At 34.1% G+C, this 27,215-nt stretch overlaps 2 protein-coding genes across 2 annotated transcripts; one reads left to right on the top strand and one right to left on the bottom strand.

The window, feature by feature from the left end:
• The first annotated feature begins 5,104 nt into the window (after positions 1-5,104).
• Positions 5,105-7,966, top strand: LOC132163900 (uncharacterized). Its single transcript, XM_059574277.1, has 6 exons — positions 5,105-5,332; positions 5,444-5,550; positions 5,623-5,897; positions 6,250-6,990; positions 7,186-7,530; positions 7,770-7,966. Exons 1-6 carry the CDS (start codon positions 5,105-5,107, stop codon positions 7,964-7,966), a joined length of 1,893 nt encoding a protein of 630 aa, XP_059430260.1.
• Positions 7,967-18,944: 10,978 nt separating this feature from the next.
• LOC132164649 (aluminum-activated malate transporter 8-like) lies at positions 18,945-21,862 on the bottom strand. Its single transcript, XM_059575191.1, has 6 exons — positions 21,522-21,862; positions 20,620-20,760; positions 20,244-20,519; positions 20,049-20,161; positions 19,758-19,901; positions 18,945-19,633 (listed from the first exon to the last, which is right to left on the bottom strand). Exons 1-6 carry the CDS (start codon positions 21,790-21,792, stop codon positions 19,280-19,282), a joined length of 1,299 nt encoding a protein of 432 aa, XP_059431174.1. The 5' UTR covers positions 21,793-21,862; the 3' UTR covers positions 18,945-19,279.
• Between the last annotated feature and the right edge of the window lie 5,353 nt (positions 21,863-27,215).

Raw genomic sequence — 27,215 nt, 5'->3', positions numbered from 1 at the left:
AAAAAATTAAATGACCATTCTACTCTTATAAAATAAGAGACCGACTCCTCCCCATTTCCTTTGAAATGGGAAGGAGTCCCTCAAGGCAATGGTAGCAAACTTTCTTTCCTTAATAAATGAGTGTCTCTGTGATCGTTTTAAAGATTTGTCAAGTTGTAAATAATTCAGTCAAATATGATGTAATTAATTCTGTCAAATATCAGTTTCTGGGTGTCCTTCGTCTTCGACATAGGTTATTTTCCTATTATTTATTTATTTATTATTATTATTTCTTTTTTTTTAAAAAAAAAAGATGTTATTTTCCTACTTTGATGTACGACTCGCCTGCTTCCAGGAAACCAAGATTTTGGTTCAAGAGGGCGAAACTAAAAAGAGTTGAAACAAAAATAATCATCAAAATTATTAAATAATATAAGTAACAAAATAAAGGAAAAAATTATATATTATTTATTTTGAAATTTTTATATATTCATCATTCACCAACAATTAATTTAACTACAAGTATATATTTATTAAAATATATAAAGAATGTCTGTACACCTACCACAACACCTTAATAAAAGAACAATCAAAATATAAAAATTATAAAGATAATTTGATTACTTAAGTGTAATTTGATAAAATAAATTCATGTGAAAGGTTGACAACGTATCTAAAAAATATTAAGAAGTTGTGTGTGTGTCTTTTGGTTTCTTTAAAATATTATTACAATATCTAGGTGTTTTACTTTTTATCATAATTTTAATTCTCAATAATCAGGGGCGGACCCAAGGCAATGGTTGGGGGACGAATGTCCTTCCAAATTTTTTTTTAAAAAAAGTCTTAAAGTATGCATATTTATAAATTTGTTCCCTCAAAATTATACTTTTGTCCCCCAAAATAATATTTGTCTCTCTTTAATTTTAATTTTATTTTTTTTTAAGTTTTGCCCTCTCTTCCAACATTTTTTTTTTTAAAAAAAAAAAAATCAAATACCCCCCATTTATTTAGTTTCCCTACATATTCAAAGATACATTTTTCTTGGACCCAATAAATCATGTTTAGTTTATTTTGCTATTTGTTTATACTATCATATCTTTGTGGTGTCAGAAGATTAAATTTAAATTTAAGACTTATATGCTTTTATTTTATATAAATACGCACAAACACATACACAGAGATTATATGTATCAATGTGCTTTTGTATTTATTTAAGTCTGTCTTCTTAATGTATAAAAAAAATTAAAAAATAAAAAATTCGTCCCCCAACTCCATAAATCTTAGTTCCCCCCCTCCCCCACAATAATTAATTAAAATCTACGTATAGAGAAAATGGTAATTTTATTATTTTATTATTTTATTATTTTTTATTTTATTTTTATGTGGAGAGGGATACTAAATTTAATATCATTCTTTGCACAAGTAAAAACAAGAAGAAAAAGAATTATTCATTATTATTAATTACCTTTATGTGGGAAGAAATATAACCACTCATCTTGGTGTAATCTAGCATGAGTTTCAGTTTCAACCATAAACTTGTTATCATTATTAATTAGTAAGACTTTTTGGTAATCTTGATTACTTTTTGAGTCTTACTACCACTTGACACTTAATTAGGTTAAGTGGTCTTTTTTAGGAAAGGTGGGCTATTATTTGAGCATGCATTTTGAGTCATACATACAACTTATACGAACTAGGGAGTAGGCCATAGGTAGGGCTAAAAAGATAGGCAGCATGACACCAGCTTTAAGCTATACATGAGGTCATTTGTCCTCTTTCAACCCCTCTTCCCTCTCCCCTTGCCTCCTCTAGACTCAGATTTAGGTATAATCTAGCATTAATTTAATTTTCAATCTTATCAATAAGACTTTTGGTAATCTTGATTACTTTTTGAGTTTTTTACTACCACTTGACACTTCGGCACCGTTTGCCAAATGATCGGACTGGAAGTGGACCGGACTAGATTCAAAATTTTAAAAAATTCTTCTCAGAATCAATTTCAACATTCTTACTTTTTATATCACGTCAATCACTTTTTATTATTATTCAAATAAAAAAATCACTATAAAACAAAAAATTTCACTTTTTTATATAAAATATTTCTATTTTTTTTTCTCACATCAATCAAATCTGCTACAGTTCGATCTACTTCCTTAAATCCACTCTTTTGCCAAACATAGCCTCACGTTAAGTTGTCTTTTGTAGGAAATGTAAGCTACTTTTGGAGGATGCCTTTGGAGTCATACATACAACTTATACTATGGGAAGTAGGCGGCCATAGGTACAAATAGCTTAAGGGCATCTTTTCTTTATTAGAGAGAGAGAGGGCTAAAATATAGACACCAGGACATCAAGCTAATTAACGTGAGTTACATACAATTGATTGAATTTCACCATTTTTCATCAGCTTAAGACAACTTGTGATCTCATAATAAGCTATAGGCTTAGTAGAAATTTGGATAAAACATGCAGATAAATAGATCCGCAAGCACTGAAAGCAGGAATCCATATGAAGGCCACTTTTCTTTTCTTTTTTTTTACTTTTTTTTTTTTTTTTTCTATGTTAAAATAATTTGAAGGCACGCATGATAATGAATACTTTCCAATTTCCACCGATCCACGCTTCTCTCATGCATGTTACATAACTGCTACAATCGTTATGGCCTGGATGGGGTAGGAACTGCTTGATACGATGGGAATAAAATTTTAAAAATTATTATTGGGCTTATGATTGATCACGATAAGATTTTAATCAAATGATGATTTTAAAAGCCATCTTATTTTTAGAGAGACTTCTAGAATTACTTTGATAATAATTATCTCATTCGGCCCTAATAATTGAAATATGTCAGGATAAAACTTGTTATGTGGCACAATTTCATAATTTTTAAGAATATTTTTCTTGTCCCTAAGAGATAGCTTAATCGGTTAGAGACCATATCTCATGAAGCGGATGTCACTAGTTTGAATCATCTCTCCCATTTCCCTCTCCTTGTACGGACATGTCAAAAAATAAAATTAAATTAAAAAATAAAAAAATCTCCCTATACTTTTTGTTGTACGAAATGATCCCAAGAAAGAACACTAATGACTTGAATTATGCCATTTGCCGATCGAAGACTTAAAAAAAGAAATAAAAATATTTCGAGTCATGGCTATTCAAAGCTGCTACTTTGAAGGGTGAGAAATAGGTAGAGTTCTTTGTATTAAGGCTAGTTGAGTTTTCTTGTGTCAACAAGTGAGCTCATTTGGTAGATCAAATAATGTGCAATACCTCGACTAGAAATTACGTGAGACATTGATAAAACAAAGGAATATATGTTAATGGGCGAGCCTCATTTGCTATCCTTGTTGTCCAAGCCCCGAGCTCACGGAATAGGATCCTCTCTAGCCCAAAATGAACTGAAGAATATCCAGTTCACGGCTAGGATTTATTCTCAGAAATTGTAGAATCACAAATAGAACACTTGTCACACTAACAAAAAATAATAATAATATATTATTTAAGATTAAAAAAATAAGAGGTAGTTGGCCACCCCATCTTGGCCATAGGGGATGGCCAGACCACCCCATTTTAGGCCGGCCAGGGGTGGGCGGACCACCCCAAGGGCCAAACGATTTTTTTTATTTTTTATTTTTTAATTTGGCCATTGGGGCCGGTCTCGAGTGGCCAAAGCCACCCTCAGGCCTAACGGTAGTGGCCGGCCACCAATCCTTTTTTTATTATTTTAATTTTTATTTATTTTTTAAGTATTAATTAATATTTGTTTATTTTTTTATTGAGACAACACGTGGCACATTTGTGGCGCTAGCATTTCTTTAAAGAAATTCCAACCATGAACTGGATACCCTCCAGTTCATTAAGGACCGAATATATCGACCAAAACCATCATCCTTCAAGATGAGACCGATAGGCTTTACGCGCGAGGAACTAAAGATGATAGCTGGATAAATGTCCCTCAAGTTAAGGGATGTGCTACAGATAATGAGCAATCACCAATACAAAAGCATTGATCCATAATAGAATATAAGAGATCACTGCATCTTATTACTAAACTACTTTATCATCGATGGAGGTGCTCGTAGCATGAATTAAAGGCAGACAACATTGATTGAGAGTAAAAGGCTTTTTATTCAATACCTACAATAAATTATCAAAATTGATGCTATCTATTTGATCGGCCTTGGTCATAAAAACACAGAATATAAACGACACAAAGAGCACCTATCAAAAAATAAAAAATAAAAACAGAAAAAGCAAAGGAGAGCTGATAATACACTCACGGAAGTTAGCAATCCCCTTTTTTCTTGCCAAAGGCATCGCCTTGTACTCACTGCTACTGCATGAATTTCCTCATATGGAATGTGAGGGGTTTAAATCATCCTTCTAAATAGTTGGAGGTGAGGAGATTGATTAAGGTTCATAAGATTAGTCTTCTGTGTTTGATTGAAACTAGGGTTAAGTTTCATAAAGCTGATAAAGTTAGATCATGCATTGTTTTTGATTGGGATTATGTGTATAACTATGATCAGGATTTTTTGGGGAGGATTTGGATTTGTTGGAAGCGCTCTGATTTTGAAGTAACTGTGCTTAATAAGAGTGATCAAAGTATTAACTGTCATTAAATCCCTCAAACATAATCTCTGTTGGTTTCATTCTTTTATATATGGGGATAGTAATTGTGTAAACAGGAAGCTGCTGTGGGCTGATTTAGTTTCTTTGAAAGCTAGAGTAGGTCTTAGTCCTTGGATGATTTGTGGTGATTTTAATGTTGTTAAGACCTTGGCAGAAAAGTGGGGATTTGATAAGTTAAACTCTTATGAAATTGAGTTTGAGCAGTGTTTGAATGATTTAGAGGTCTTGGATATTAATTTCAGTGGCTGTTTTTATACTTGGATTAATAAAAGTGAGGAGCCTCGTTTTGTAGCTAGGAAACTTGATAGAGTCTTGGCTAATGAGTTTTGGTTGAATGACTTTGGTAAAACCATTGTGGAATTTCACTCAGGGGGAGTTTCTGACCATTCCCTTGCTATTATCTCAGTTGGTAGTATGCAAAGTTTTGGTCCAAAGCCTTCTAAGTTTTTTAACTTCTAGCTGGAGCATTAAGATTTTTTGAAATGGGTTATGGAGGGTCGGGATTTTCAGGTGGATGGGGTTTCTATGTATAAACTGTATGCTAAGCTCAAATCTATGAAAGTTGTGCTAAAAGTTCAGAACCTGTCTTGCTTTGGGAATCTTAAACAGAAAATTATGGAGGCTTGTGAGAATTTGGATATGGCTCAAAAGGATGTCATTGCTAATTTTGGGAGAGCTGATTGCTTGCTTAAAGAGAGAGAATGTCTTCATGCTTATGTATCTATCACAAAAGCTTAGGAGTCTTTTTTTAAGCAAAAAGCTAGAAATCAGTGGTTGCAACTAGGAGATCAGAATAACAGTTTCTTTCATCGATCCCTTAGGGTTTAGAATGCTAAGAACACTGTCACTCATTTGTGGGATGAGAAAGGAAATAGAGTGGAGGATGTGGAGCAGATCAAACAGATGGCTATCCAGTTTTATGAGAAGTTGTTATGGTAAGATCAGTTGCAATTCACTGATGAGAAAGCAGCTAGGATTAGATAGCTTATTCCTATTGTTATTTCTAGTGATAAGGCTGCTATTTTGGAGAAGGAGGTTACTGCAGAAGAGATAAGGGAAACTTTGTTTCACATGCCAGCCAACAAGGCCCCTGGTCCTGATGGGCTCTCTGCAGAGTTCTTTAAGGCCTCTTGGTCTATTGTTGGAGAAGGGGTGGTGGCAGCTATTAAGGGGTTTTTTGCTTCTGGCAAATTGCTTAAGGAGGTTAATGCCACTATTTTAACTTTGGTACCTAAGAAGGTGAATCCATCTACTATGGGGGATTTCAAACCTATAGCTTGTTGTAATGTGATCTATAAGTGCATCATTAAAATCATTTCTAATAGGATGCTCCCTTTGTTGTGTGATTTGGTTAGCCTGAATCAATTAGCTCTCATTCCTTCAAGAAGCATTTTAGAAATTGTCTTATTGGCTCAGGAAATTGTGAAAAATTATCATAAGGGTAAAGGGGATCCTCGTTGTACTTTGAAAATTGATCTTATAAAGGCATATGATTCTGTCAATTGGAATTTCATGTTACACTGTCTTCATTGCTTTGGTTTTCCTTTGAAGTTTTTAAGTTGGATTAAGGAGTGTATCACCTCTCCTAGGTTTTTAAGTTGGATTAAATGGCACATTGGTTGGCTATTTTGAAGGCAGGAAGGGGCTTAGGCAGGGGGATCCTTGTTCTCCTTACTTGTTTGTTTTAGCCATGGAGGTGTTTTCAAGGATTATAGTTGAGCACACTGGTGTTGGATCAGGTTTTCAGTTTCATCCCAAGTGTGTGAAGTTGAAACTTACTCACTTATGTTTTGCAGATGATCTTATTTTTTCTACAGCAACTTTGAATGCTATCACTATTGTTAAAGTTGCTTTACTTGAATTTGAAGAACTCTCTGGTTTGAAAGCTAATCTTTTTAAGAGTTCTTTCTTTTGCTCTGGGATTTCAGATAGAGTGAAACATGTGTTGTTAGGAGAGTTGGGGATGAATGAGGGCCATCTTCCTGTTAGGTACCTTGGGGTACCTCTCATTTCTACCAAACTTTTTGCAGCTGATTGTGGGGCTTTGTTGGATAGGATTACTGGGCTCATTGACTCATGGCTTTCTAAGCACTTATCCTATGCAGGGAGGCTCCAATTATTATCTTCTGTGCTTTACAGTTTGCAAGTTTATTGGACTGGTATCTTTATTCTGCCTAAGAAGGTCATTCAGGCTATTGAACAGAAATTCAATAGGTTTTTGTGGAATGGGAAGACTGAAGGGTCTGCAAAGGCTAAGGTTTCTTGGCAAGAGCTATGTTATCCTAAGAAGGAAGGAGGTTTGGGTTTGAAACAGTTGGAGATTTGGAACCAATTTGCTATGCTCAGACATGTATGGAGTCTGTTTGCTAGATCAGGTTCTATTTGGGTGGCCTGGGTAAGAGAAAATTTGTTAAAAGGGAGGAGTTTCTAGAGTGTTGGCTTTCCTCAAACCTATTCTTGGAGTTCGAAGAAGATTTTGAAGTTGAGGAGTATAGCTAAAAGGATCTTGAAGTTTGAAGTTGGAAATGGGGAGAATATTCACCTTTGGTTGGATTCATAACATCCTTCAGGTATTCTGTATGAGGTTTATGGGCATAGGGCTGTTTATGATGCTAGAAGCACTGTGGAGGCCAAACTCTCTTCTGTAATTCTTAATGGAGAATGGCATTGGAGACCAGCTAGATCTGATGCTCTGGTTGAAATCCAAGCTAGGCTTCCTGAGATTAGGTTTGCTCCTTATGATAATCCTTTGTGGACTGCATCTAGGAAGGGAATATATGTTAGTTCAGAAACTTGGGAGCTGCTGAGAGAGAAGAAAGAGGAGATTGCCTGGTGGAAATTGGTTTGGTTCTCATATGCCATTCCTAAGCATGCTTTCATTTTGTGGCTTACTATACAAGATAGACTTGTAACAGGTGAGAGGTTGATTAAATGGGAGTTTCAAGGTGATATTAAGTGTCTATTTTGTCATAATCAAGTTGAAAGTAGGGGCATTTGTTCTTTGAATGTAGTTTTAGCTATAGAACTTGGAAATTATGTATGGCTCGATGTGGAGTGGACCATTCTCCAGTTATTTGGGATGAGATTTTGCAGATAGAAATTCGAGATTGGGTGAACAAGTCTCTTAAAGGTTTTCTTTGCAGATTGGTTCTAGGTTCTGTTATCTACAATTTATGGCGCACTAGGAATGAGCTAAAGCATTCTGGTCAGCCTAGCACTGAGGAGCAGCTTTTGAAGAAGATAATTTGGGAGGTGAGGTCAAGACTTGCTGGGAAGGGAAAGTTCCCAAGGACTAGAGAGAATTTGGTTTTAGCTTCTTTGTGGAATCTGCCTGCTGACTTGCTGTTATAGTTTCTGTGCAGGCTTGTTGTTCTATTTCTACCTTGCTCTTCTTCTTGAAGGTTGTTCTCCTTTTTGGAGAGGTTTTTTAGTGTTGCTAATGATGTTGAGTAGTGCTTTCTGTTCTCTGCTTCTGCATTTGGTTTGGTTTGTTATTTGGTTTTAGACCCTGCGTGGTTGTTTTTCTGCAAGTTTGGTTTGTTTGTTGTTTCTTTGTAGAACAGTCCTGTTTTGGACTTCTTTTGGTAGTGCTGGCTTGCCAAATTGTATGTTGTATGCATTTGGCTTGCTTGGAGTATGCTTGAAGCCTTGCCTGGCTAAGTTTTTGGCATTTTGAGAAGGCTTGTAATTGAAATATCTTTGTAGTTTGGATTGTTTGTTTTTGAATGAAATTCCTTATTCATCAAAAAAAAAAAAAAAAGTTACCACAAAATCTGCTCCAGCATACAGTAAAGCACAATTCAAAAAAGAGATTACCAAGTCTCTTCCCACCCAGGGACTCCCCCTTGTGTTCATTTCTCTTTCTTAGCCCAGGCCTCCCCTTTGCACTCGCTCCCTGCCGTAACCACAAAACATGCTGTCCCAAATCCTTGCTAATGTGTCTACTCCAAGTTTTCATGAACTCTATGGATTGGGTACCAATGGTTCTGCTCGAAGAACCCATAAATGCTGTGTTTGGGACAGCATTACTTGGTTCTTCAGGGGATTAACCTTCTCGTTTCCATTTTCTTCTGCTTGTGGTGCACCATTTAATAACACTTCTGACTTCTAATGTTCGTAAAAGCAATATGAGCAGGTTCAGAGACTATAAGAAAGGCGAGTTTTACACAATAACCTAATATGCAGAGGCTATATCGAACTAACCAGCTGGCTCCGGACAAGATAAGGCAAGACATCCTGTCTTAAGCTTTGAAATGTATCCTTTTGATCTAAAACTTCTTGTAGAACAGACCTGGGACATAACCACGGATATATATTCAAGACTATGTAAGAAATTTCATTTAAAGTATGTCCCTTATGTCACATATATTATTGTAATTATAAAATTACGGTGTTCAGTAATTTATTCCAATTAAAGTTTATTGTGTAAAATCAAATATTCTGAATTAAATCATTGATTTAATTATTGTGGAACAAGTATTTGATTTCATTAATGATTTTATTTTTGTGGAATCAATTAGCTGTATTGATTTGATTTTTATTCCTTGATGGGAGGAATAATTAAGGTAACAGCTCTAATTGAGGGTCCCCTGACCTACCTATAAATAAGGCCGGTGTATTCCATCAATTGGCACTTACTGGTAGGCATAGGTCAGAAGAACCTCTCAATATTTTGTTTTCCAGATTTGTTTATGTGAAACTGTTCTTCAATTGGCTTGAGCAAAGCATAGCTAGAGGTATTTATATAATTATTCATTCCACTGCTAATTTTATTGTCAATTAGCATTTAATTATATATTGAATTCTTACATGTGGTATCAGAGCCTTCTCTAGGCCATATTTGCTCAGTCTAATTTTATATATGCCTACTGTAAAATTTTATTTGTTGTTTCAATAATATTTATTTTGTTTATTTGATTATTGAAACAAAATATGGTGACCAACATAAAGCATGAAACCCACGGCATGTTAGTATTATTTTTTATTTCTTGTTTCTATATTGTTGAAACAAGCTAAACCCACGGCCACGAGTACAAGAAACAAACTGACGGACACCATGTCTAACCCAGAGGTGCTAAGGGAATTGTTGGTGTTGGTCCTTTTTTTTGGATACACCGTCATGTTTTGATTGAACCAACACCCTTTTGCCTCACTGAAGCACCATTTTAGACCGAACCGCCAGAAGCCCATGAAGGTGGTGTATGGTGGATGAAACTCCTTGGATGGCTGAGTTCCCGCCGCCGATAAGCACCGGTTTTTCCCCACTAGCCACAGTGAGCGGCCGCTCGTAAAGATGACAGTGGCAGCCCGTGGTCTGGCCGGAACGGCTGCCCTTCTCCGCTTGCCATAGCTGGTTGGCCATTGTACGGCGGCCCTTGGTGGTCGGTACATAAGGCTGGCTGTCTGGGAGACGGTTCTGCGTAGGTGGCCCGTGAGGAAAGGGCGGCGGCGGCAGCATATGGGGAAGAGGAGGGGCGGCGGCTAGGTTTGGGAATTTTTCGGGTTGGGGAACATGATGATCCGGGTAGGGTTTTTTCAAACCCATATGGAACCGGGTCTAGTGTTTTGGGCTATTGGGTATGGGTTTATTTTAACCCAAGCCCGATCCAGTAATTCAAAAAAAAAAAAAAAAAGTCATTAAGTGGGCTGACCCGTAACCCAATAAAGTGGCCCAACCCGATAAAGAAAGACCGAATATAATAACCCATTCGGATTAAAAAAAAAAAAGGAAAGAAGCTGATTTGGGCTCATGGGGTTTAGAACTTGGGTTCTTAAGGGATAAATGGCCTAATGTCACTTCAAGACCATTAGGCTATTCAGATTATGATGCTTTAATGTTACATTTTTATTTTATGATTTAAATTGTTCAGTATTAAATTATTGTTTCTTTAATACATGAACTCAAGAATATATTTATCATTTTAATTGTTTAAATATAAATTGTTTGATGCCTGGACCTGAGAATAATTAACTAAGCCTCATGTGTTGGTGAATATTTATGGTACTATCCAAAATTGCAATCGGAAAGCTCTGGCAAGGCAAGTCTTGGGACTTAAGTGTGCCGTTGTGTGCCCCCTCACTTACTTGGGACACTGTCCGGTTGTACTTTGAAAAAATACTGCTTACCCACTGACATGTTGGTTTTGTCTTTTATTCTTTGGAACTTTAGTTTTGGCATCTATACAGTTATTGGATGTTAATGAAGTCGTGATTCTCATAATAATTTTGGGAGAGCCACAGCATCTCGATTTTATAATGATAATTGCATCAAGATCATATATGTGAACTTCATAAAGAAAATTAACATTCTGTTGTAATTAATTCATAAATTTAATTACTAATCCCTACAGGGACATTATTTTTATGACTTAATTAGAATAAGATAATAAATTTAACTTTAAAAATAAAATTTCTCTTAGGCCCACAGGTACGGAGAATTTTATTTATTAATGTTAAATTTATTAGTCCTATTAAAGAGTAAATTTCATGCGTGTTGCAACCTTTGCTCACAGGTAGGTTGAAATTTACTATTAAATTAGCATTGGTTAATTTAAAATAAATTCGATGTTAATGAAGTCGTAATTGTCATAATAATTTTTGGGAGAGCCACAACATCCTGATTTTATGATGATAATTGCATCAAGATTATATATATGAACTTCATAGAGAAAATTAACATCGTGTTGTAATTAATTCATAAATTTAATTTGCCAATCCCCACAGGGACGTTTTTATTTTTTATTTTTATGAGTTAATTAGGATAAGATAGTAAATTTAATATTGAAAATAAAATTTCTGTTAGGCCCACAGGTACGGAAAATTTTATTTATTAATGCTAAATTTATCAGTCTTATTAATAAAGAGTAAATTTCATGCGTGATGCACCTTTGCCCACAGGTAGGTTGAAATTTACTATTAAATTAACATTGGTTAATTTAAATAAGGTTATTTCATAGCATTAAAGTATATAATTTTTCCTTGGTTACTAGATGTATTCCTACTGCTTTAATTATTAGTATTTTATGTTCCAATAATTCCTAGTGGTAATTTTTTCCTGACTGAAAAGAAAAATGTGCTTTTCACTTTGGGGTGTTTGGAGACTGAATTGGCGTTTCGTGTGGACGAATCACCTTCTCCCACGGAATCAAGTACACCACATGAGATTATTAAACATGAACGATTGTAGTGATTTAAATCGCTTAAGTTTCAACGTTCATGAAATCTCATATCAAGGAAAGCATTAGGGTTTTATTCCTTAATGTTTTAGGGCCAAAGAAAGGTCATTGAGGAATATTTAGTGAGTTCCAATAAGGCTTTGGCTTGCACCCTAATAGAAAAGCTTTAAAGTAAAACCTTTTACAGTTTCAAAATGTGCTTGAGCACATTATGGAAATGAAGGACATAACAGCTCATTATAAAGTCCCTAAAGGTTGAGTTTTTTGAGTCATTATGGTCAATTTTATTTTAAATTCTCTCATCTAAATATGATATTTTTTCAAATATCTTGTGGCACACATAAGGATAACTGATCAATTGAGGAACTTCTGATCATATGTGTTCAAGAAGATGAGAGATTAAGACTTGAGAATCCAGAAAGTTACTCATGTTAAGGGAAAGACCGTTATAGGCAATCATGTCCAATAGTTGATGAATGAGAACAAGGTGCCAACAAAGTATTATGGTAATTAAGATACTTGTTTCTCTTACACTAAGGAAAATTATGGGCATATAAAGAATGATTGCTTAAAGTATCATAAATGACTTGAAATAAAGGTAATCTCATACACCTAGTGTGTCATGAATCTCTTTTATTGACTCTCCTAAGGACTATGTGGATTGAATTTGGTTTAGCGGTCCACGTTGTCAACATGATGCAGGGTTTTCTAAATAATACTTGTTTACAATTGGAGGTTGTTAGGATCTATAGATTAATTTTTTAAAAATTCAGTTATATTATTTTGACCTTAATAATGTTTTTTAATATATTCCACAATTCTTTTAGAAATTTAATTTCTATTTTAGTTTGTTAAAATCAAGTTTGAATATTGTTAAAACTTTTGGGTGGAATATTAAATTAATGGTCTATTTAAAATTGATCTAGATCCCAATTTTTGGAAAATTAATCCCTGCATATAAATGTTGACATAAAGCAAAGTCTTATGAATGAGAAAATCCTCTATGTTATGGCATTGGAGATTGAAATATATCTCTATAAAGAATAAAAGGTCGATAAATGATAGAGTTTTTACGACTCTTGAAATTTACTATCTTTGGTATTTATGTGGACTGCATTAAGGAAAAGCATACCAACTATACCACTAAAGGTGCCAATAAAAGGATTTTTGAAATGCCTAAATGGTTAGAGATATCCTATCTCTTTCGGTAATAACCATATAAGGTTTATGTATCTCTATCTTCTAAATCATAAGGTTTGGGCATTAAATGCTTTCAGTACCTATAAGGTAGAAGTAGAGAAACAGAACAAAACAAAAGTCAAGATCGTAAGATCTGATAGATGCAGATAGTATTATGGTAGTTACACAAAAGAGGACATGAAAGGTAATGTTCTATTCTCCTAATGGAGTGAAGCCTTGAAAACCGCTGTGTATACATTTAACTCGATTCCATTCAGGGTTGTCCATAAGACACCTAAATTAAGGAATGAATGGAACCAAGTTCAAATTGTTTACACATATGGGGTTGTCTTGCTATAGTGAGGATTTATAATCCACACCTAAGGTAATTAGCTTCAATGACAACTAGCGGAATTTTATAGGTTATACAATAAACTTCAAGGGGTTTAGGCTTTACTGTTCTTCATTTAATCCTAGAATTGTTGGGTCTAGATATTCAAAATTTCTAGAGGACGCTAAACTTAGTGGGAGTGCTTATCCTCAAGAGATTGAATTAGAGGAAGCACAAGAGTTGACTGAAGCTTTTTCACATGAAGGGTGTTTGGTTGTGCTTAAGGAAAATCAAATTGATTATCTTGAAGCACAATTGGTTTCAGAACAGTCAACTCATAAGGAACAAGTTCAGAATGAACCTACTCAAACTTTGCCAAATGCAAAGGAAGTAGGATTAAGTTGATCCTCTAGAATAAGGTGACCAACAATTCCTAGTGATTACGTTGTATACTTCCAGGAGTCTGATTTTTATGTCAGGCCTAAGGACGGTCCAAAAATTGTTTTCACATCATTTTGGGTGGAGATAACTTTACATTGTGTTTCAATGCCATAAAGGATGAGATGAAATCATTGGCTAAAATTCAAGTCTGCAATCTTGTTGACTTACCAAAGGGAGTTGTAGCCATAGGCTGCAAATGGGTTTATAAAACCTAAAAGGATGCTTCCGGGTAATGTTGAACGATATAAAGTCAGACTTATAGCCAATGATCTTACTCAAAAGGAAGGCATTGATTATCATGGTATGAGTAGCTCATTTTGGTTTAGAGCTATATCAAAATGATGTGAAAAACAATTTTCCTGAATGAGGATCTTAAGGAGGAGGTGTACATAATACAACTTAAAGGTTTTATTGATAACAGTCAGAAAGCTTACAAATTAAGGATATCTATTTATGGACTAAGATGGGCCTCTCACTAGTGGTATATAATTTTTTACAAGGTTATTGCCTCACATGGTTTTATTGAGAACCTTGTTAATCATTGAATATACCTTAAGGTCAGTGGGAGTAAAGTTACATTTCTTTTAGTCCTGTATATAGATAATATTTTGCTTGCAAGCATTAATTTAGGTTTGCTACATAAAGTTCCTCTCACTAAAGTTTTGAGAGAGATTCAGAATGAAGAACTATAAATCTTCAGTAACACCTATTATTAAAGGGGATAATGTCCCAAAATGTCTTGGAATAAAGGCAGATGAAAGATATTCCATATGTATGCACAGGTCTACATTAAACCTGACATCAGTTGGACTATTTGGTCAATATAGTATTATGGAATATGCAATGAACCAAGAACTACAGTTTAACCTAAAGATACACTTACCATTTGGTGGTGTTTATTCAGGTTTGATTTTTGCTAAATGTGTAGATAGTAGAGAATCAACTTCAGTATATATGTACTGAAGATGCAGTAAGCAGACTATAGTTGCTACATCTACCATGAAAGCAAAGGTCATTACATGCTGTGAATTAATTACACAGGCATTATGGTTGAGACATTTTTGTTAAAGGTCTCAAGATTGTCGATTTTATAGTTAGACCCATAAAGATCTTCTGAGTTAATTCTACTACAGTTATCTTTTCTAAGAATAAACTGAGTAGAAACAGAAGTATGTATATCGACATAAAGTATCACTATGAAAGAGAACATTAAGTGACAATAAGTGTCTATTGAGCATATAAGTATTGAATTAATGATTGCGGATCCCATGACTAAAGGTTTACCGGTAAAGAAAGTATAAAGTCATGTGGAATATATGAGATTCATTAATTCATTTGTGCTTAGTTTCTCTTTAATTGGTCTATAGACATAAATGTTATGTTATAAAGATTTTTGTGCGCATATATATTATTCTTATCCGTGGGGATAAAATTAAAGTTGGACCCAAATGACTTATAGGAAGTTCATTCATAAAGTACATTATTTATAAAGTACTCATTTAGGGAGGTATTGCACATCGTGATGCATGGAAGGGACGGCTTACCATATAAAAGCTTTACCGCCATGATTCATGTGTGGTATTCTTTGAGTGAGTGGGAGGATTCCATGAATGGTTGAAATAAATGAAGTATTGGCCATATCATAGAACTGAACACCATAAGGAATTTATGTGTCATAAGGGCCAAGTGGGAGAATGTAAGAAATTCCATTTAAAGTATGTCCATTATGTCACATATATTATTGTAATTATAAAATTACGGTGTATAGTAATTTATTCCAATTAAAGTTTATTGTGTAAAATCAAATATTCTGAATTAAATCATTGATTTAATTCTTGTGGAACAAGTATTTGATTTCATTAATGATTTTATTTTTGTGGAATCAATTAGCTGTATTGATTTGATTTTTATTCCTTGATGGGAGGAATAATTAAGGTAACAGCTCTAATTGAGGGTCCCCTGACCTACCTATAAATAAGGCATGTGTATTCCATCAATTGGCACTTACTGGTAGGCATAGGTCAGAAGAACCTCTCAATATTTTGTTTTCCAGATTTGTTTCTGTGAAGCTGTTCTTCAATTGGCTTGAGCAAAACATTGCTAGAGGTATTTATATAATTATTCATTCCGCTGCTAATTTTATTGTCAATTAGCATTTAATTATGTATTGAATTCTTACAGACTATACACAACCAATTTAAAAAGTACAATAGAAAATCATTGGGAAGCATATTTACAATAATGAATACGGTATCAAATATTTTCGTAATATATTGAGAATATAATATTATGGAAATATAATATTATAACAAAACTGAATACTTGGTCATCACCCAATGAACCCAACTTTAACCATAAAGCGTCACACTAGATCCCATCTCTTAATACATGCATTAGCATTGCTCCTCACGATCCAAGTAGGAAATTATGGTTGCAGGAGTCACGAGATTTAGGGAACGCCACATCAGGAAAGTCTCCAATAAGTACGTGCCATATGGCTAGTCATTATATATGGCAAACTGGCTAAAAAAAGTAGTAGACAACACGTAAAATGGGACTTTCATCTCCTCTCAAACTCCATCTTCTATTCTCCTCAATCATGTCAGGCCGACTTAAGCATTGAACATATCTCCCATTGGCTCGCTCCGATAAACTATAATATACTTATCTTTCCCTTCTTTGCAGGTACCTTAGATCGGTACTTCGGCCCATGGTCAATTGAAGAATATCTATTTAGATCATCACAACCTACTGCTTGATTAATTTGCTAGTACATTTCACTACTCTATTAGTTTGTGTGGAGTGAAGAAAAGTCTTTTAAGCTAGCATGGGTTTAGCTTTACGACTTGCTAGGGCATCCTGCTAACATGAGATAAGTAGTGCTATAACATGAAGGGACTCACTTATTAATTATGAGGTGAGGCTCTACTTTGTGTACCTATTTTTCTCTGTTAAATTTTTAGTTTTCCTAAAAGTTTTAAGCTTTTGGGACAACTGGTGATTTAACATGGTATCAGAGTCAAAGGTCATGGGATCAAACATCGACTCCGCCAAATCACTCCCATTTAAATTAAATATTCCACGTGTTGGGGCTCATCTATTAAAATGGAGTTTTAGCCCATACATGAAAGGGAGTATTAAAGTAATAATTAAATGATTAAATTTACCTCTTCCTATTAATTTTAGCTTTTGAAATAACTGGTGATTTCCTTACCTGCTATTTGATGCCTTATTTTTCTCTCATTTCTACCCATTTTTTCTTCTCTATTTTGATGTGATGTTGTGTTCTTTTTTTCAGACCGTCCATTATTTTAACAATCAATCTTTTGAAGTTGACAATTATATGATGAGTTCTTTAAACTTTACTTCAAATCCAAGATTAAATACCTATTAATGATGACCAGAGCTTTTTTATTGAACTCTCTAATATTTAGTTAAAATTTGACTAAAAAAAATTCATTTTTTAAAATTTAACTAGTTAACTTTTCAAAAGCACCACACAATAAACTCTCTAAATTCTATTTAAATATAATTTTTATCCCATCTTTATTCTTTTTTTTATTCTCAAAAGCACCCATGGAGAGAGAAGGGGGAAGAGGAGGGAAATGAATATAAAAATGTGTGAAAATGAGATAAGGAGGAAGATTATTTCTCCAAACATAAAATAAAATAAAATATTTAATTCAACGTAGTGGTTCCACCCATACACCTATGATATTAAGCCCGGGAGTTTTTACCGGTTTTGTAACTTTCGCTTTAGATGAATGTCAACGTAAGCATTACAATATGTTATATATGCTAAATCATCAACAGTCTCCTTAATTTTATTAATAGCTTAAATATGCTTAAGCTCCCTCAAATATCAACCATTTTCAAAAGAGCCACACAAACTGACATGTGTGATACTAGGAAACATCAAACTACGTACTATTTTGTGGCAAAAGTGCCACTTTGTTAGCGTTGAAGTTGACGGTTGATCGATAGAATGGATGAAAAAAAAACGAAAATAGTCTCATTTTAGCCATTGAAAAACCAAATTTACATTTTATAAGGTGTATAAGGTGGTGCAACGTACCCCCATGAAAAGTTGGGAGGGTGGGTTGTGGTGGGTTAACGGGGGTGGCTCACAACCAACCCCTGACCTATTGGGGTGACTTATTTGTTACAAAATTATAATTTGATGTATCCAAGTGTTACATATGTCAGTTTGTGATGTCTTTTTAAAAAAAAATGATTGGTAGTTTATGAGGATTACGTGTATTTAACCCTTATTTAATACTCTAATATTATAAAAAACCAAATCTCTAGAAAATACATATAAGCAAAATTTGAATGCTAAAGAGAAATATTAGAACATGGAACATGAAAAACTCTACATTAGTTGTGTTAGAAAAGATAACTTATTTGATAAAGCAAATTAAGAAAGTGAGTAAATATATTTTTAAGATCATTTTTTTTCAAAAAGATGGTGAAAATCTCTTTGTGGTGACAATACTATTGGAGAGATAATGCATTTTTGGCCAATGCAGTTTGGGTTTTGACACGTAACTCTCTAAATTAATTTTAAAAAGAGATTAATCACTCTCTGGTGTAAGCAAAAAAGGACAAATTACTGATATGAAAAAAGTTGACGGAATCTATTAATGTGCCACCGTAGCCTGGATCAAGCCAGCCAAAGAGGGTGGCCAAACAACCTGGCCTCATGACCGCCATTAATTAGTGGTGGTTTAGCGACCACCTCCTCAAATTTTTTTTATTATTATTATTTTTCTTTTCTTTTTTTCTTTTTTTTTTATGCCATTTGGGCGGGCGAGGTTGGCCAAACCAGCAACTCCCACATATGCTCAAATAGCCATTGGGGTTGTTCAATCACCCTCATTTAGCACACTAACGGATTCTGTCAACTTTTTCATTTGCATTATATAATTTCTTCTTTTTTGCTTACCTCATAGAGTGATTAATCACTTTTTAAAACTTACAGGGCAATTTGTCAAAACTTTAAATCACATGGACCAAAAATGCATTTATTCTTATTAATAATTAGAGCATTACACTTAAGCCTTGCCTTACTAATATATTTATATTCCCATTTTTCAGTAAGTTTATTTATTTTTATTTTTTGCAAGTGCTGAAAATAGAATAATTAATACTATTCAATGCATGCATGCATGCATACATGAGTAAACTCCATGCACTTAAATTATTCAATCAGGAGATTATTAGAACCTCGACCACCAATGTGAGGGGATAACATTCCCACTTGCCAAACCAAACATTAAGGCTATTTACAATATCTATTTAATGCGTTAATCCCAACCACGATTCTCTTTTCCTTCTATACAAGGAAAGAATAGGATCCTCTCCATTTCACTTGGCTTAGCTTTTAAGAATTATATATCAAAAAAAAAAGCTTTTAAGAATTAATGAACCCTAGCTAGCTTGTTATTTCCTATCAAGAGCACCCACTTGTTATAGACCATAGGATCGATATTAATGATGTTGCATGTTCCCTGATGGAGCAAATATTGTGATTAATTACTATGGCGACACTCTGGCGTCCACCCTCTTGAAATGTGCAAGGGAGGCTAATTCATGCAGAGCCTCAGAGATCTTCTCTATGTATGGCACGATATCCACTAGAATTAAAGCAACTGCACCAGTTGGAATGATCAATTGGAGATTATCATTTTCCCAAAGGCTCGTTGTATTGAGCAATGATTTCAGATTCTCCGCTGCCATTTTTGAGCGTTCAATATGGAGATTAACTGATGTTGGCTGGTTCATCACCTTTTTTAGCCCTAATGCTAATTCCTTCAGTGCTTGCCCAGATTCTGAGCAAATCTTTGTGCATGGCTCTTGGATTTTGCTTTGGAACTCACTTGGTGTCTGAAACTGAAAGGAACAAAAATAAGAGGCTTCAATTAATTAGTACACACAATTTTAGTCTACATAAATCTCTGCAGAAAAATGTCATATATATATATATATATCATTACATGTTTATGAAAGAGATTACCTGGATCTTAGTGTTAAGGTAGCTGTTAAGAGCGTCAACTTTGTATGCACATTGCCGACAAAGGGTTCCAATTTTGAGGTACTGTTTCCAAGGATGTTGGAACCCAAAACGAAAGTGCCACACTTCCCATCTTGCTAGATTTGCCTGAAACATTAAAAAACAGGTTTAAATCAGGTGGTGATGGAGATTTAAGAAATCATCACTTATTTTAAAAAATTTAAATAATAGAAATAGAAGAATTTAATCATTTAATTTATATTTTAACAATGACTATAAGAATTGGATACCCACCATAGATTCTTCGGTTTCTTGTGAAGTGAGAACGCTTTTATATCCTTGAAGAAATGATTTATCATCCATGGACGGCCCTTCTTCTGTTATGTTGAAGTATTCACCCCCAAATCCTGCAAGTAATTAACAAAACAACGCAATTAATTATGAAATAAACAAAATAGAAATGAGTTATATATATATATATATATATACCTTCTAAGGATTTCCCAAGCTTTTCCATGTTGTTAGCTACCAGATTGTTAAGATTCTCTCCAATCCAAACAGGGCGTATACAAATGCATATAACAATGGCAGTAAAACTACCAACCACGATTGTGGTTAGCCTCTGATAGGCCATAACTAGCAGCTGATCATTCTCTCGGTAACTCGATACGGATATCAAGGAGAAGGTCAATATGAATATCATCAGTCCATAATCATATCTTGCCTTCATTGCTGGAATGAATCTTGCAAATGTAACTGTTGCAGCTGCATGAGCACCACAATGAAATGAGTTTGACAATTTTGAACTAAATATAAAACACAAAGAATCCGACTTAATGTAACACATATATATATATATATATACCTATCAAAAAGACAAAGAACCCAAGTATTATGGGCCGCCCTGTGTCACCAGACAGAGTTGCTAGGGAATGGACTCCAATACCTAGAGCACCAGCTGATAAGGTTGCCAGCATCCTGTTTAAGCCTTTTCCTAGTGTTGCTCCTTTAAAAGATGGCAAAAGAAAACCAAAATCAGAAATTGTCAGCTCCATGTCATTAGTACGTTGTTCTCAGGGGCGGACCAAAGTGTAAGGGTGGGGACGAATCTCCCCCAAATTTTTTACAATTCTTTATAAAATATACATATTTTATGAATTCGTTTCCCCAAATTTGATATATTTGTCCCCCCAAAATTAACATTTTATGCGTCATTCTTAGCCATCTTCCACATATCTTGTTTTTACTTGCATTTATTTGTGCAAAAGAGTAGAATTGATGAAAATATTTTTATTTATTTTTTGAGTGACTATTTTGTAGTTATTTGGGTTTACAATATTTATTTTTGGTATCATTTTTTTTGAACTCTATAGATCGTGTTTAGTTGTTTATATTATTGTGTTTAGTTGTTTATATTATTGTGTCTTTGTGATGATATGAGATTAAATTTAAAAATTCTATGTTTTTATTTTATATAAACAAGTACAAACACACATATAAATATTTTTTTTTTTTTTTTGACATGTCCGCACAAAAGGGGGCAAGAAGATTCGAACTAGTAACCTCCGCTTTATTAAGCGTGGTCCCAACCGATTGAGCTAGCTCTTTGGGACTATTTATGTGCTTTTGTGTTTATATAATAAGTTAATGTTTCTAACTTATCAAAAAAAAAAAAATCAGTCTCCACACACCAAAAATCCTAGTTCCGCCCCTTATTGTTCTATTGTAAATAAATTCATCAATCTTGTAAACAAATTGGAAGCTTACCAACAGAAAACTCGCAGACAAGAATGACAGTAAAAACAGCCCACATTGAATTGGCACCAAAACCATCATAGAGTGGTCGGATGTAGTAGAATAAGGAAATCAAGGTGACAGCCAGCCCTACTTTTAGGGAATGAGTAATTCTTCGTGGATCATCTTCTCCAAATTTCTTTATCTTCTCTGCAACATCTACTACCTTTCCCCATAACTTCTCAGGCAAGGCCTTGAGCAGTCCCCATGCATTTTCATGATCATTTTGAGATTCAATAGTCATTTCTATGCGTTGTAAGGGAAGATAGCAATAGTTGAGAGAGAATGATCGATGTGGGAATAGCCCTACAAGAGTGAAAGGAGATGAGGGCTTGGCTGCAGCTATATAAAATGTTTTGCAATAATGTATTATAGAGTCAAATTCACTCAACGACTCCAAACAACACCTAGAGGGTGGTGAATAAGTGTTTTCCAATAAAACCAACAAATAAAAAAAAAAATAGCAGCCACACAATCAATCGCCAAAATTAATCAAAGCAATAAAGATATCTCACACAACAATTTTGGTGATAAAATTAAAGCCTTTGAAAGAACTCTTTAGAGGTCAAATCACTCCACTAGCTATATAAGATTAATTATGCAATCAGTTTATACTAACAAAGTCTTTGCAGTAAAAATCTAACTTGTATTTAATAAATGACCCATTTGTCTCCTACCGCAATAACTCCAAAACTCTGACTAATCTTCTACTTTGTCTCATCTACAACACAGAACCCTAATAGCTAGTGTTATAATATATTAGGATTTGGATTTTCTCAGATTTTCTAAAATATGAGATTTTCAGATTTTAAAATTTGAGTAATCCATTACAACTAACGGTCCAAATAAATGCAAAGTTTGTGTGTTACTAGGGCGTTTGGTTTTCAACATACCAAACCCACTTATCTCGGTAACACGCAAAACTCTGCATTTATTTGGGCCGTTTGATGTAATGGAGGGCCAGTATTTTAAAATCTGAGAATCTCATATTTTAGATCATATTATGGGATTTGACATTATGAGAGTAAAATCTCTTATTTTTATTTTCTTTTAATCAATAAATTATATAGTGCAATAAAAAGATCATTTTTTGCTCATAAAAGTTCTTGGTGGCAAGAGGTCATAGGCCCAATCCATAGTTGTTGTGGTCCCACTCACTATGGACCTATAATCTCTTGCCATCTAAGACTTTTGTGGGCCAAAAATAATATTTTTATTGCACTATAGCATATCTCCTTTTAATCCGCTTTTCATTTTATATTTCCATAGCCAGGGGCCGAACCACCCCTAGCCTTGGGAGGTCTGCGGGTGGTCCCAAAAAAAAAAAAAAAGATTAAATACTTTTAAAAATTAGCTTTGTACCCTTTAAACTTTTTTTTCTAAAAAAAAAAAAAAAAATTACCCCCCAAACTAAGGAAAATGATCTTCTCCATTTCATTTGAAATGAAAAATATCTATTTAGTCTATTTATGGGGGTAATATGGTCATTTTCTTTTGGAGGATAAAATTTTTGGACAAATTTGTCTTCCTAAATGCGCTAAAGGATCCATTTCTCTAAACTAAATATTCTAATTCTGCTTCTGTACATAGCATTAAATTATATTTCATGATATCAGAGCCATGATTAATGATTCCCAAGGTACGTCCGGTAGAATTTTGTCTTTCTTCTGCCATCACAAAAGCAATGCTTAGTCCCTTTCAACTTTGTTTCAATTTGTGGCAATTCTTTTTCTCTTGAGTCTATCTGGGATGTGCATCATGTGCGTAAGAAAAGAAAAAAAATCCTCTTTCCCAACTCCCTTACTTCAATTTTAGAGTCATCGTCTCCACCAGAATACTGTAAGTCTTTTATTTTGTGTTTGTTTGGGTTTTTTCTTTTATTTTTCCCTTTTCTCTTCGACAACATCACTGCCGATTTCGTCTCCTCCCGCACCTCCTACGGCGAATCTCACTCCTGACTCATCTCCGGCAGATACCTTTGATGGAGAGACGTTTTTGGACTTGCAGAGACAATCCCAGTGGAAGAGAATATTCGAGCCAAAAAAAAGCTCGTCTGTGCAGACAATCAGCCAAATATGGAGACCACGAAGATATGGAAAGTCCATCAACAGCAAATTCTTGCGGAGTTTAGTTAAATATAGTTTAATGTTTGGAGTCTATCCTTATTAATTTGGAGCTTCTCGCATGCTGAAGGTGTACGTTGTGTTATAGGTAGAACATGATTCTTTCCGGTTCATTGTTTATATATTGGAAGGGTATTTTTGTCTTTTCACTTTTTGAGATGACAAAAATACTCCTCTAATATAAATAAGGAAAATGCTAGGTGTTTTCCTGGTATTCTCCTAGTGTCCTCCTACTCTTACGTAAATATTATTTTATAAATACCAAGTGAGATATATAAGAGCAACTTTCTTTTTTTATTTTTTAGAAAATAACATCCACATAAGACCAGGAGAACACTAGAAGAACACCAAGAGAGCACCTAGCATTTCCCTATAAATAACTGGATATTATCCAGTTCAAATGAATTAGAAAGAATCCTAATCCGAAATAATTATTGGATAGTTGAAATATGTTTAGATTTGGGATAAACGCAAAATTGGTCAATGTGGTTGACTTAAATTATAACTCACTCCCTTAGGTATAAAACATAATTTATAGGTCCCTATAGTTGGCATAAATTACAAATCACTCCCTACGTTATAAAAAATAATTTATAGGTCTTCATGAGGGTAGACCAAAATAACAGTTTACTCCCTGAAATCAATTTCCTATAAACAACTTTACAAAATCCATTACTTTACCACATCATACTCAATAAAAACAGTAACATGTGTTATTATTAAGTCCGACTTTCAAAAATGACAATTAGGATTTTTCACATCATTTTAGGATGCCAGCTAAGATAATATACATTAGCCCTCACTCCACGTCAAATTCTTGTAAAATACGACTCTCAAATTCTCGCAAAATGATCCCAAATCGTGGCAAAAAAGATGAAAATGAGGGAGGATTACGCAAAGGGTAAAATTTTGAGAATAGAAGAGATTAGATTAATTTACTGTAACAATATGACATGGAGTGTGGGCTGATGCGTAAACTTAGCTAGTGTCATAAAATGATGTGAAAAATCATAATTTTTATTTTTTTAAGTCAAAAATTAATAATAGTACGTGTTGCATTTTTATTGAATATAGCGTGACAAAGTAATAGATTATGTTAAGTTACTTAATGAAAATTGATTTCAGTGAGCAAACTGTTATTTTGGTATACTATGAGGACCTATAAATTATTTTTTTTACTACATAGAGTGATTTATAATTTAGGTCAACTATAGGGACCTATAAATTATTTTTTATACCACAGTAAGTGATTTGTAATTTAGGCCAACCACATGAACCAATTTTACATTTATCCCTTTAAATTTAGTTTTTCTTTTGCAATCCTGTCATCAACTATATAAGTTTTCTGAAACTCAAAATAAAAGAAAATTTAAAAATTTAAAAAAAAAAAAAAAAAAATTTAAAGGCCAAGTTGCACATCTTTTGTTTTGTTTTGTTTTTTTTTGTTTTTTTTTTTTTTTTTGCATTTGTGGTATTATTTAAAACTCAGGCTCATTTCAACCTAAAGTTAGCAGTCATTTTGGCCCATTTTTGTTAGACCTTTATGTTATTGTCTAAAATCCAAACCTATTTGAACCCATAGTTAACTTTCATTTCAACTCATAGTTGACTCTCCTTGAGTGTCCCTACTATGCGGTCCATCTATAAACAATGCCTTTTGCAGCATCTAATAGTTGAGTGACACGTCACCTTATTACACAAGTACACAATAAAACTAAAACACCTAATAAATTCCTCTTCTCTTTAATAAATCGAATGGGTTTCAATTTCTCTTCTTCTCTCTAAAACGTTCTTCTCTCTTCTCTTCCTCTTCTCTTTGAAATACACCAAATTCCTCTTCTCTACAACAAAAATAAAGAACTTAGTTTCAAAGGACTTCGTTGAAGGGCTAATTCGCAGAGCCATGAGAAAGAGCAGTGAAAGAAATGATTAAAGAAAACAAATAATTCTGAAATAACAATAGCAAAGCTCATAAAAAAATAAAATTTTTTTCTTAAAAAAAAAAAAAAAATCTGCAGAAAAGTGCCATGCAAATTTATGTTATCAAAATTTGAAAACAACCCAGAAGAGGTAAAAAAAAAAAAAAGAAAAAGAAAAAAGCCCATAAACCCATCAAGGAGCATTGAAAAAGATTAAAGAATTCAAGGATAGCAAGATTCATAGTTCAATAAGAAATTAGACTAAGACTATATTTTAGCATGGAGGGGAAACTTCACCTTCATTTTCCTGGGTCCAAAGCTCTGACCAAAACTTGATTTAACTAATCGAAGACAATATAAGATACAATGACAAGCAGAGAATATATAAGAAGAATATGATGAAGAAGAAGGTGCAAAGAAAGAGAAAATCCCAAGACTTTCCCTCGGCGCCGTGGGTCTCGCCTCAAACCAGTTTGACCCACCCCAAACCCAGTATCACCGGCCGTTTCTTCTTTCTTTCTCTCAAACCCTCTTTTCTTCTGTTCTTCTTCCTCTTTTCTTCATCCAGAAAAAAACCAGAAAAACAAAACCAACATCCCCAATCAGCCAAACCAGAAAAAATAAAACCCAAACTCCAAATCCAAATCCCCTCTTCTTCCCAAACTCAAAACCCCAATCAGCCGAACCAACAGAGACCCAACAAAATCAAAATCAAAAATCAAAAAAAAAAAAAAAAAAGCAACCGGAAAATGCAACCGGACCAGCCATACACGACCTGTATTGCAATAACCCTAGCGGCCATTTCTTCTTTCTCTGCCAGACCCACGCCATTTCTTCTTTCTCCTTCTTTCTCTCTTTTCTTTCTTTCTTTTTTTTCATCCGGTGTATTTGGTTGTAAGTTATGTTTGTGCACTTAGCTTAGGTGGCAATAGTTGATTGGGAGTTGCAAAAGTTGGGTTTTGCAGTCCGACCGCATAGTAGGTTTTTCCCTCTCCTTTCAGCCCTTTGTTGACTTTCATTTTGACCCATAGTTGCCTATTATTATCGTCGCCAACCACCTCCAGCCACTTCCATCTCCAACAAGCAATAAGGAAAAGAGAAGAAAAATCAAACTCAAACTTCCAAAATCTTCTACCTTGAATTTGTAGGGATGTTAATATATTACGCAATTTGATATTATAATATTTGATTTCAACATTGATTCTAATCAAATCAAATATGAGTCTATATATTTTGATTGTTCACTCTATATATTTTGAGTGAACAATTGGCATTTCTTTTTTTTTTGTTCTTGACATGTCTGCACAAGAGGGGGATTCGAACTAGTGATCTCCACTTCATTAAGTGTGGTCCCAATCGATTGAGCTACCTCTTGGGGACGAACAATTGACATTTCTATAAAGACATTAAAGTTCGAAATTTTACCATGCAATATTTACTTTTTGGCATATCTAGGAACATCAATTTTTTCTGTCGTGCACATGCGCCATGGTGGATAGAGTGAGATATTAGATGAAATATAAGAGGAATGATAAAGCTCCAACTTGGCGTTAACTTGGAGCTAACTTTTTTTCTTATTTTTTAATTTTAAAAAAATAATAAAATAAAAAGTTTAAAAAGTTTCT

The sequence above is a fragment of the Corylus avellana genome, chromosome ca10, assembly GCF_901000735.1.
Source record: "Corylus avellana chromosome ca10, CavTom2PMs-1.0".
In the NCBI taxonomy this organism is placed as follows: Eukaryota; Viridiplantae; Streptophyta; class Magnoliopsida; order Fagales; family Betulaceae; genus Corylus; species Corylus avellana.
Note: the sequence above shows the minus strand (reverse complement) of the source record. Positions and strands in the feature narration are given on the sequence as shown.